General features: G+C 42.1%; 1 protein-coding gene across 1 annotated transcript in view; it reads right to left on the bottom strand.

The window, feature by feature from the left end:
• Positions 1-10,084, bottom strand: part of CPE (carboxypeptidase E) — a 108,535-nt gene extending 98,451 nt beyond the window's left edge. Inside the window, exon 1 of the mRNA XM_044224804.1 lies at positions 9,686-10,084. Coding sequence (XP_044080739.1) covers positions 9,686-9,992 — 307 coding nt within the window. The 5' untranslated portion in view covers positions 9,993-10,084. The remainder of the gene's footprint in view (positions 1-9,685) is intronic.
• Positions 10,085-12,534: the final 2,450 nt, after the last annotated feature.

The raw sequence follows: 12,534 nt of genomic DNA, 5'->3' as shown, positions 1-12,534 counted from the left end.
CATTTCAAGATATGCAAAGGCACTGCCTGACAGTGTGACCGGCAGAGAAAATAAAATAGCATATACATACTGGATATTCAGTAAATATTCTCCAAATTAAATTAAAAATATTAGCTACACTGACAAAAGCCTACATTCTCTTTTCATCTTGGAAAGTTGCCTTTATCCTGGAATGCCATTTTAAAAACTATCCCTTGGCTAGAAAAGGAAAAAGAAGAAAGGTATTCAGAATTTTGGTCAGGGAGGTGGCAGCCTAACATTTATATAGAGCTTTTCCCACCCTGAACTCATGGTCAAGCTTATGATTTGTGCAAGCTGTTGAGCTGAGCTATAGAAACAAAATATTTTGTGGGGGGAAAAATGGACAATGGCAGTGAATGGCAGCCGTGTAGTAAAGAGAAGATTTTCTAGTTTTGAATAATTTAATGTAGTAAGAGAAACGGGGTATTCCAATCAGGCAGCATCATTCTGGGATGTGAACATCTGAGTGTTTGTCTGCATATGCAAATACATGAGATAATTGTTGTTTTTCTCAATTCCCTGAACACACATAATCACAGCAAAGCATGCTTTTAGGAACCTGAATTTAAGTTAAAGGTTACATTTAGTCTCATTTTTAAAAATGAGTGATCTGCATCCATTTTTTAAATAATCAGTCTTCGTTTGAAAGCAAATGTCTTAAAAATGAAAGGTATTATTGTTGTTATTAGGACAGAACTATAATGTTCAGCAGTGACTTTAGAGTAAACAGATTTCTATTTAACAAAATACACAGAAGGGGCGCCTGGGTGGCTCAGTGAGTTAAGCGTCTGCCTTCGGCTCAGGTCATGATCTCAGGATGCTGGGATAGAGCCCCATATCGGGCTCTCTGCTCAGCAGGGAGCCTGCTTCCCCCACCCCCACCCCCGCCCTGCCTGCCTCTCTGACTACTTGTGATATCTGTGTCAAATAAATAAATAAAATCTTTTAACACACACACACACACACACACACACACAGAATATTTACTTGCAGTGGAGAATTACTGCTGAGTTTATTATTATAATTCATTCATTTCTCATTTAAGAGTCAGCTCCGTAACGCTCTATGCGAGCCACCTTATCCTTCAAGGATTACTGTTTGAAGACATTTAAATATGTAGGTAATCATCTGAAAATAATCAAAGGCAGTGTAACACGGACTGGATCTTCTCTGAAGCCACATTTCATCAGAAAGATCTGGCTGCTGGATTGCCTGAAAAAACACAATATCCTGAATTTTGAAAGAGAAACCTTCAGAGGAGTGGACCGGCAACAATTCCAGTAATTAACAGGAAGGGAAGGGAAGAGTAAATTTAAATTTATTTCGAATTTGAGCTCTTTTGGCCCATCAGCTAGCTGGCTTTCAGATAAACCTCCTCCTCTAGGGCATTTTCAGGGGCATGATTTGAATGCCATTTCACAAGGGAAGGGAAAAGTAAAACCTGGGATGTATGCCTCTGACATTTAAAAGAGCACACAGCTCTTAGTACACAACACTCAAGGGTTCATGGTTTAAAGGTCAAAAATATTACTAAGTACATTTTTACTGGTTATCTTTAGAACTTTTATTTAATGCTTAAAAATCCAACTAATTTTTAAAATGTCTTAGGAGGAACAGTCCGGTTATAGCAGACAACAAATATAGCAAGCCATCAATGATATTTGGGCAGATTTCTCTCCATTATGCAAAACTAGATGTATCACAATATAATAGAAGTATATACCTAAGAAAAATACCAGTCCTATCCTCTTGTTATCATACCTCTGGTCTGCTAACAGGCATAAAATCAACATTGCTCTTCAATACAGCTTTGTTTTGTGGTGCATATTTTTGGCCTTTTTGAGAAACTTCATTTATTCCACAAACATTCCCTGAGTGGTCACTATGTCCTACACAGAGTACTGAACGTTTGGGATAAATACCATCCCCGACCACAAAAAGCTCCCAGTCTACTGGGGAGCACTCGGACCAACACCAGGAAAGACCTTAATGGAGGTAATAGTAATTGTTGACACATGCTGAACTGAGGACTTTATATTTACTACTTCATTTAATCATTACATTATCGTCATTTCATAGGTAAAAAATTTAGGACCTACAGAGCAGTAATTAATTAGCAATTAAAAATAGGAAGAGACAGGGTTTGAACAAAAGCCCCCTGACATTGATGGATACAGTGGAGACCTTTATGTGACAGCTCACCAAAGAACTCTGGAAAACAAAGAAATGGGAGTAAGAAAATTGGGGAGGGGTGAGGAAGGAGGTTTGAAGAGCTTTCACTTACACTAAGGCTGTGAAAGAATAAAGTAGTCAGGACCTGAGCAGTTTCTTTACATATTTTTTTGGAAAAATAAGTTAGTTTGCCAAAGTAAATCTTCGAATTGCCCTGGATTTATTTAGCTCCGTGAAGAAACAACCATAGAAACGTTCTCAAACATCGATGAACATGTTCACTGTTCCTACTGAATGAAGCAAATTAAGATGTAGAACTGAAGAGAAGCAGGAACACCTGATGTTTTAAAAATCGAGAAAAGGCAAACATTTGTGAACAAGAAACAGTGATATGGGAGAAGAGGTCCTTTGGGGCCGTTGGTTGGAACGGGCAAGCCTCTGCAGCTCTCATGTGAGGACACAGACAAGGAAGCCCCCTCCAAGTGGGCAAAGTCAATGGAGCACATTTTCCAGATTGATTGAAAGTGCAGAAAATTTTTTAACAAATTAGCCCATCTTCTTAGTAACTAGAAGCGAGCAACTTCATGGAATTATTTTTTGTAGACTATACGGTTTCAGCCCCACCGCAATCCTGGGAGGTGGGAGTTTTTAAGTATTCCTATTTTATAGATAAGAAGCGCAGGTAAACAGAAGTTAAAAGTGTAAAACTACTTACGAATAAAGGAACTGGGATGCACTTGGTACTTTAATCTTTCCTATCAAAATGATCTATCCTATGCCTGATTGCCTCAGGACCATGTTCTCAATTCAATAAGCGTATTTTTAAGATTTTACACAAATCGCTATGCTAGCTGTTTACTGGGGCGGGCAGCGGTGGGGAGAGGAAAACCATATGCTCTTCGCTCCCCGCCCCCCGCCCCCGAGGAACTCCTTTTATGAGACTCTCTATTACAGAATTGCCCAAGTAATCCTGCATAATACATTAATGAATGATAATATGCTAATGCTCTTTTTCTCAAACAAAATACTAGTTCCAAAATAAGTTCTTTGGAAAATAAAGGGGAGTTCCATGGGGAAAAAAGATTGGGAAATACTGTATATATGTATTATACTGTATATATAATACTATATCTAACTTGGAGATTTAAAATATACATTTGTTTATTTAAGGGCTCTGAGAAGGTATGTAACAAACAAGCCTATTTATTTTCATTTACCTAATATTTCTCAAGTCAAGCTGAACTAATGTTCCAGTGAATATACTTTGGGAAAGAGTGGGTTATATGTCACTCCTTATAAGAGTTATTTTTGTATTTGTCAAAAACATCTTGGAGCGCCTGGTGGCTCAGAGGGTTAAGCCTCTGCCTTCGGTTCAGGTCATGATCTCAGGTTCTTGGCATCAAGCTCCGCATCCGGCTCCAGCCTCGAGCCCCGCATCGGGCTCCCTGGTCAGCAGGGAGCCTGTTTCCCCCTCTCCCTCTGTCTGCCTCTCTGCCTACTTGTGATCTCTGTCTGTCAAATAAATAAATAAAATCTTTAAAAAAAAAATCTTTCCCAGGAAGTGACTGCAAAGGTGGAGATTTCACCCCCACACTATGCCAATAAAGGAGATGATGATTGGCAGATGATTCCTTTGCCATCTCTCAAATCGGTTTCCATAGAAAGCTGGTACTTTGCCTAAGCACAGGATATAATGTTAGAGGCCAGTCCCATTTCCTCTCTTCCAAAAGCCAATCACAAGTCAATCAAATACACAATTTCTGGCAAGAACTGCAATGACTCACTCAGGTCTAAAAATAACTCTTGGCCATATGTGGTACACATCTAGATCCTTCTCCAGAATCTAACATCTATGTTCACCAACTGTAAGGTCTTACTCAGTTATAAGCATTTCCCACTAATATATAACATACTAATCTGGTATGAAAAAGGTCATACAAAATAATCAAAATCTCTACTTTTTTTTTGTGTGTGTAGAAATTCTGCCAACATTAAATGTTCCATCACAATATTTGGCAAATACGTACTGACATTCATACACTTTAAATTTTAACAGATTTTGGAAGGAATAGGTCCAAAATAATCATTCCAACCTTTGAAAGAGAAAAATCTATGCTCTAAAGAATGTTTCTAAGATAGCATTTTAGCTATAAATCAGATTTGCCTCCCAAGAGCAATCTTAAACTACATGTAAAAGAATTCATGTTTTAAATAAACTGATCTTAACTCCTGTTTAATTCTGGGAAGAGTGGTCGGGGAAAACAGATTCCATTGTTTAGACATAAATTAATAAAGGTTTCTTTTACGAGTACTGTAATGATGGATATGCATTCCAGAGAGATTATGTTTGGGTTTGAGAAATTGAATCCTTAGGTACAGGAATATCTTAAAAGTATAAGATATAAGCAAACAGGAAGAAAAATAAGGACACAATAAGTCTTGGCACATATCATATGTAAGAGAACTCATCTGAGCATCTAGAGTCAGCCAACAGCACAGTTCGACAGAGACCCAGTCTTGGCCCAGCCTTCATCCTACTCCTGCATCTGGGATCCAGACTCACGGAGTGTGAGTAGATGAGACTGGTTCCAAGACCACGTGTGGTTCTTCTAACTGAAGATGGAGGCCACCCTCAACCCTCCTCCCACCCAGTTTTGCAGATGTCTAAGTCATACAAAGTAATAACGGAGACCCAACATTCAGCGAGCCTGGAATCAAGTTGCTTCCTGCGGTGCCATAACAGAATAGGCACGGTATTTCCTTGCTGATCAATTCAAAACGGAATTTTCTTTACCTTGGGGTGAATTCAAATGTAGATTATCTGACAGAATGAATCATTTTCAGTAGATGAGTTTCAGCTCAGACCACAGCCAAGTACCACGCAAGTATCATGGTCACTTCTTTCCACTCAGGAAGAGAGCTGGGGGTGTGAATTAATACCTTCCATCCCTAACCTGTTAACTTAACCAAGTAAACCTCTCACTTGCCAGGAAAGTATTATGTATAGAGGTTTCGTTTTGGGAGAGCTCTTTGATTATACTAACTAAATACTAAGACATTAGTACCTTTTTTTAAAGCCCAGAAAAAGAACTTTTTTATGAAGAGTTTATTTATTTGTTTATTTGAAAGAACAAGAGTGAGGGAGCACAACATGGGGGAGGGAGCAAGGTAAAGAGTAGAGGGAGAGGGAGAAGCAAGGAGCGCAACGCAGGGCTGGATCTCAGGACCCTGGGATCCTGACCTGAGCTGAAGACAGGCGCTTACCCAAATGAGCCACCCAGACACCCCTAGTAAAAGAATTTTTGATTAAGAAAACTAATAAACTTGACACCTCTCTCCTACTAGAAGGTAAAAGGAATATGGGCAAGTTGATCAAAGTTTTAATCAAATAAATGATTTTGCTAAGGCAAATATTATTTCCTACCAGCTTAATCAGAAATATTTCAAACAAATAAGCATAAAACAGATATTCACAAGGGGAGAAAAATAGTTAAAACACTACCCTTAGATGCAGGGACCTTTGTCAAAACATACATCTGTACAAGCGACACTGGCACTGGTAAATTCCACTGCACAATTCCTGCCTTCTTGTCATCCAGTCTTCAATAACCTAACGTCCCCGGTGTACTATCTCCAGTCCTGCCACACTGTCCTTGCAGCCTTCATACTGCCCTTCCAACTCTGACTTCTCAGTTCCCCAGAGGGCGAGGACTAGCTTGTGCATCACTGCACAGCCTATAGAACTTGGCCACCTAGAGTGTGGGGTGCTCAAAAAAACACTGAGCGCATCCATCTCTACCTCAGAATAAGCGTAGACATTCCCTTTTCATTTCTCAAAATATTTTACTCTACAAGGAATCTGAAAATCATTTAAGAATGATTTTTAGGGGTGCCTGGGTGGCTCAGTGGGTTAAGCCACTGCCTTCGGCTCAGGTCATGATCTCAGGGTCCTGGGATCGAGTCCCACATCGGGCTCTCTGCTCAGCAGGGAGCCTGCTTCCCTCTCTCTCTCTCTGCCTGCCTCTCCATCTACTTGTGATTTCTCTCTGTCAAATAAATAAATAAAATCTTTAAAAAAAAAAAGAATGATTTTTATATTTTTTATATTCTATATGGTTTTATATTTTCAAGTAACTTTCCTAAAAAGTTAACTCATAGAGTACTATCAATCTTATATACTAATCAGACTTCTCTGTTTACTAGTGTTAGAAATAAGAGAACAGGCCCAGAGTGGAGTCGCTTAGGCTAACGTCCACATCACCAAACCGAGACTGAAGTTACTTCCAGTTTTATCTGTCCCAGAGATGGAATCTTATATGAGTCAATTAAGAGTCACCTGATCAACACTAGTTAGGGATTCTGCCTGATAGATCCCTGCCATCCCCTAAAGGAAGGTGAGCTTACAATAATCAGTTTGCTTTTTTGCCTAGCGTAACTTCCTTGTTCCCACTCCCTTCTGCCTATTGAAGTCTTTCATTTTGTACAGCTCCTCAGAAGTCCTTTCTGTATGCTAGATTGGATGCTGACCCATTCATGAATCGGTGCATACAACCAGTAAGATCTTTGAAATTTACTCAGTTGAATTTTGCTTGTTAACACTAGTTCACTGAAAATTTCTAACGGATTTATCTCCTCTTATAAAGGGATGGAGAGAAAAATCACCCTTGTGGCTTTTTAGGGTTGGTTCATAACAGTTTATTTTTCCTTTTAAAAATACAATGGATAGGGACGCCTGGGTGGCTCAGTTGGTTAAGCAGCTGCCTTCGGCTCAGGTCATGATCTCAGCGTCCTGGGATCGAGTCCCACATCGGGCTCCTTGCTCGGCGGGGAGCCTGCTTCTCCCTCTGCCTCTGCCTCTGCCTGCCTCTCTGTCTGCCTGTGCGCACTCTCTCTCTGACAAATAAATAAATAAAATCTTAAAAAAAAAAAAAATACAATGGATAGGGACACCTGGGTGGCTCAGTTGATTAAGCCAATGCCTTCAGCTCAGGTCATGATCCCAGCATCCTGGGATCGAGTCCCACCACATCAGGCTCCTAGCTCAGCGGGGAGCCTGCTCCTCTCTCTGCCTCTGCCTACTACTCCGCCTGCTTATGACAAATAAATAAATAAATAAATAAAATCTTTTAAAAAAAAATACAATGGATAGGGGCACGTGGCTGGCTCAGTAGTGTCTGCCTTCCACTCAGGTCATGATCTTGGGGTCCTGGGATCAAGCCCCGCATTGTGCTCCTTGCTCATCAGGAATTCTGCTTCTCCCTCTTCCTCAGTCCCTCTGCTCATGCTTTCTCTAGTTCTCTCTCTCTCTCAAATAAATTTAAAAAAAATAAAAACTAAAAAAAAAATAAAAATACAATGGTTAGGTGTGCCTGGCTGGCTCAGTCAGTGGAGCACGCAACTCTTGATCTTGAAATCATAAGTTCAAGCCCCAAATTAGGCATGGAGCCTACTTAAAAATAATAATAAATAATAAAAATACAATGGATAGACACTTGTATTTTGTTAAGTAACCATGAACTTAAAGTTCCTTTCATTTAACAAGAACTATAAAACACATAATGTAAAACATTTGAGTTTACTTTTGCAAGATGAATTAAATCGGGGGGGGGGGTGTCTTTATAAGGATTAAAACATTTTGCCTTAAAACGCTGTTTTATTCAACTAGTGACCAATTTCATTTTTTCCATTATGTGTATTGAGTGTCTGATTCAGGCCAGGTGCTGGAGGCACAGTCCCCCCTCATAGAGTTTGTAATCTAAAAAAGAAACCTGCAAATCTTAAAAGACTATTCATTCCAGGTTTTGAAGTAAAAGAACTATTGTTTTCATCATCAGAAGCATATTGCATTCTAACAGTTATATCACTTTAGAATTGCATTTAACTTGAAACAAAACAACAAAAAAGTTAACATTAGCTTTCATATAATCTTAAAGAAACAGTGTAACACATTCTGAGGAACAATTTCTCATAGTAGAATAACAAAAAGTTCTAGGCAAGCAGGCAATAGGAGAATCACAAATACTTAGATTAACTTTACCTGTGCAGGATATCATGGTTTTAGGGTATTTGAAATAACTGAAATGGAGTCATCACATTTTTAATTGTTCTTTATCTTCAGAGAACAGTATGAAACTAATCTTCAAACTTTTTAACTCTACATGCTGAGTCCTGCTAGACCCTCACTACATAAAATGTTTTCTAGATCTCATTTTAGGGTTTTGACAGCAAGATTATACCCTTTCCCTCATATTAGCTGAAGGTAAGAAAATCTTCCTGTTTGAAGATTCATTATTGATCAACCCCATACACTCAGCATTTTAAGACCAAAGTGTCTCTATTAATCACTTATTTTAATACTTTTCAGTTTGATTCCTAAATATCATTATAAAACTATTCTGGCCCCACCCTGAGAATTTTTTGCCTATTTTCTAGTTTCCTCTGTCATTTAAAAAAAAAAAAATCAAGCATTCTATGCTAATATTATTAGTCCAGATTATTTTAACATTACCTTTGCTATCAGAAGACCAGGACTTCTATCATTTCAAGAGTTATATCATTTCTAAAGAACAGAAGCGTAATGAAAAAAAGCCCCAAGAACATTATTTAAATCCATTTATTAATACCAAGTTAATCACATTTAACATAAATAAAACGTGCCTTACATATGCAGAAGGAAAATGCATAAGATGGCTATATAGAACATAAGCTGAAATAAAAAACCTGGTCACAAACTACTCATCTCAACCGGCTAAAGCAGAGAAAATGGGATATTCCTTTTTTCCTTAGGCCGTATGCAGTTTCAGAACAGCAATGCCTGTCAGAGGCCACTTGTCCACCCTGGAAGAAAGCCCTGTGTGTCTGCACACACCACCACCCAGTGATGCCAGTATCTCTCTCTCCTGGAACCCCCACAGCAGCGCGCCTCCCTAATACGCACATACAGGTAGGGATGGGTACGCAGAGCCTGCAGTACCCAATAAGCTTGTCCTCTGGAAAGGAGGAAACAAATGAAGAAGGACTCTTCCTCGTTTCCTCTAAGTCCTTGGTTTCTGCACGGTATCTTTCTGCTCTCGTCTGCAAGGAAGGTCGACCTCCTCTCGGAGGACTCTGAATCTTTCTCCGGTCTTTGATACAGCAAAGTGAGAGTGACCGCCCGGTTTTTGCTGGCGTGCGGGTCTGCGTGCTCCGCGCTCCTACCTCCAGCCCTCCCGCCTTCCCGGCCCATGCTCTCGGAGGTGTGAACTAAGGGCTGGGGGAAGGGGGAGGTGCAGGAAGGACCGCAGAGATGGGGAACCCCGCAACCCACAACGCTCTAGGTCAGGTTCACAACGTCTGCATCCCTCCCTCCACTGGCCGCCTTCCACCCCAGGCGCCCTTTCCCATGAGGCACCCGTGGGCCCACCTTTTTTCCTCCCGCTCCCCACCGCCCCTCGTCCAAGCCTCTGCGGCCCTCCGAGACGCCCCGAGAGATGGCGGGGTGCAGCGCCCTTACCAGGCTCATGGACACCGGGGTTGTCGGACAGCTCGATGACCAGGAGCTCCCGGCCCTCGAAGCTGCGCCCCACCGTGTAGATCCTGCTGATGGCGGTGCACTGCAGCCACACGGACACCAGCGCCTCGCGCAGCTCGGGGTAACGGTGGTACTCGAAGGAGATGCCGTCCTCCTGCTGCAGCCGCCGGCGCCGCCTCATGCCCGCCGCGGGCGCCCCGGGCTCCTGGGCTCCGGCGCCCAGCAGCCACCCGCAGGCGACCAGCGCCCCGCACAGCGCCAGCAGCGCCCGGCCTCCTTGCGCGGCCATCGCCCCGCGCCGCCGCTGCTCGTGCCTTCCTGCGCCCGCGGCTTCTTTTGTCTGGGCTCGGGGACTCTGGCGGGCCGGCGCGGCGGGGGGCGCCGAGTGCCGCAGGAGCCTCCGCTCGCTTCACCTCTCGCCGGCCGACTGAGCGCCGCGCGCGGGGGCCACCCGGGGGATAGCGGCTAAGCGGCGGCGCGCCGGGCCGCAAGACTGGCCGCCCAGCCCAGGGGAGCTGCAGGACAAACCACTGCGAGGAGGGGGCCGGCGCGCGCGCGCGCGCGGGATTCGGGAGGGATCCGGGAGGGCGGCTTGCGTGCTTGGCTGGGAACCACGTCAAAAGCCAAATGGCGCCAGGGGCGACGCAGGTGAAGTGACAACTAAGGACTGCTGTGTCGGAGAACGTTGTTGTCATTGAGGGACCCGTGACACTGCGTGTGGAAAAATATTCTTGGATAGCTGGGGGGAGGCTTTTAAAGTAACATCTATTCTCAGCCAACCAGGGTTTCCATCTTGATACACAATAATTAGAGAATAGTCCAGAAAAAAAAAAAAAAAAAAAAAGGAAGTATTGGCAGCCACTTGCCCTTTCCCTATGATGTATCTTTAATGACTGTATTGATAGTCCAAACAGAAACCCAAAAGTTGGATTTGCATTTATTGCAAGGTCTGGCTGGAAAACGGAAAACTGTGCACTTTGATTTGGAGGTTTAAGAGAATAAAAATGCATTCTATAATTTTGCAGATTCTATCTTTAATTGTATTAAATGCCCGTTCCTGAATTCCTTCCGGGGGGGGGGGGTAGCAAAAAGCGATTAGGCCTTCATTTGGCAGCGCCTGTGCCGACCCCATTCTGTAGCAACCCTCGGAAAAAAAAATACAACACTGGATGTGCACCAGACAGAAGATTTAGTTTGAATTAAGATTAAGTGTTTCAGGAGAAGTTTATCTGGGTAGTTCTGGCTTAGAGTTTCTTATTAGATCGTAACCAGGGTATTGGCCAGGACCGCAGTCATCTGAATGCTTGATTGGGGCTGGAGAAACTTTTCCAAGAAAAATTTAAAAATAAAAAGATTACGTTCTGTTATAGAAAGAAAACTCTGATCACGAGAGATAAGGGCTCATAACACTCCCAAAGTTATTGTAAAAAAATATATAATCAGCTTTAAATGCCCAGCCTTAGTCAAGATATATATTCCTGGAGCAACTCTGAAACAGATGTTATTCTGAAAAGGTTGCCATTTGGATTTAAGAATAGTGCAAATATATAAATAAATGAATAACCCCCTGGACACTGTGAGGGTAATTTTTCATGTTAGACCTTTTTTCCTATCTTAACTTGCTCTTTCTCCACCTGTCTAGCAATGCATGCAGCTGAAAAAAAGCTTTCTCCTGGAAAAGGACATTTAGATGATTTTATTGGATCAAAAGAAAAAGGTTTCTGGAAAAACTGGTTCCACACCCCTCTGTCTACATTTCCCACAGCATCATTTTTGGATTTTCGCTGTGGGTGGTGACAGGGGCGGGGCCGGGGGCGGGGTCAGGGGGCGGGCCTGCCACTAGGAAGACATGCCACTCAAATTTGAATCCCGCCACGTTCCTTGTCAGTGTAGCAAGGCTAAGAATTGTCTATTTTCCACTATGACCAGTCTGTTTGATTACATAGTCCAGAACTATAAAACCAGAGTTATAATTACATTTCTAAAATCAGGCCCAAAAGAGCAACCTTGGAAACTAGAAAAAGAAAACAGAGTAGCTAAAACCAATAACTTCAGAAGTAGAGCCTTGAGATTTTCATGTTAGCAATTTAAAGTAACCACACTAATTTGTGGCTAGGTGGGGCATATGGACTAGTAACTACACACATTAACAACATGTCCATTGAAGTCCTGTGTTGCTCTTCCAGCTATCTTTTTAAACAAAGGGTGTGCTTTCTGTTTTTTCCCAAATTCAATTTTATGGGTCGCTTTTCCTTTTTTTTTTAAGTGGATGGAATCTTCTTAATAGCTATGTAGACTCACTTAAGGGGGAATCTCTTTGCATCTTAGAAGTTTGTTTCCTTTACATATAAAACAGAAGGCTTTGACTGGATTATTCACTTGAGTGCAGCAGAATCATGTAGAGAGTTTGCAAAACGTGCAGCTTCCCAAGACTCCGTCAGTGTGGAGTTCTGAGATGTGTCACACATATTAATGAGCTTCTAGGTTTTAACAACAACGCCAGGTATTTCTGATTTTGATGTTTGACTGACAAACACACTTCAAGAAATACTGCCCTACATGTTTTCTAAAATCATTTTCAGATCTAAAGTGCTATTGTTCCTGGGCTCCTGGGTGGCTCAGTGTGTTGAGTGTCTGCCTTTGGCTCAGGTCGTGACCTTGGGGTCCTGGGATTGAGCTCCATGTGGAGCTCCCTGCTCAGGGAGGAGTCTGCCTCCCTCTCTGCCCCTCCTCCCCACTCATGCTCTCTCTCACTCTCTCTCTCTCTCTCTCTCAAATGGATGAAATCTTTAAAATAAAGTAAAATAAAATGCTATGATTCTAGAAAGTTT

This window comes from Neovison vison, chromosome 11 (assembly GCF_020171115.1).
Source record: "Neovison vison isolate M4711 chromosome 11, ASM_NN_V1, whole genome shotgun sequence".
In the NCBI taxonomy this organism is placed as follows: domain Eukaryota; kingdom Metazoa; phylum Chordata; class Mammalia; order Carnivora; family Mustelidae; genus Neogale; species Neogale vison.
Note: the sequence above shows the minus strand (reverse complement) of the source record. Positions and strands in the feature narration are given on the sequence as shown.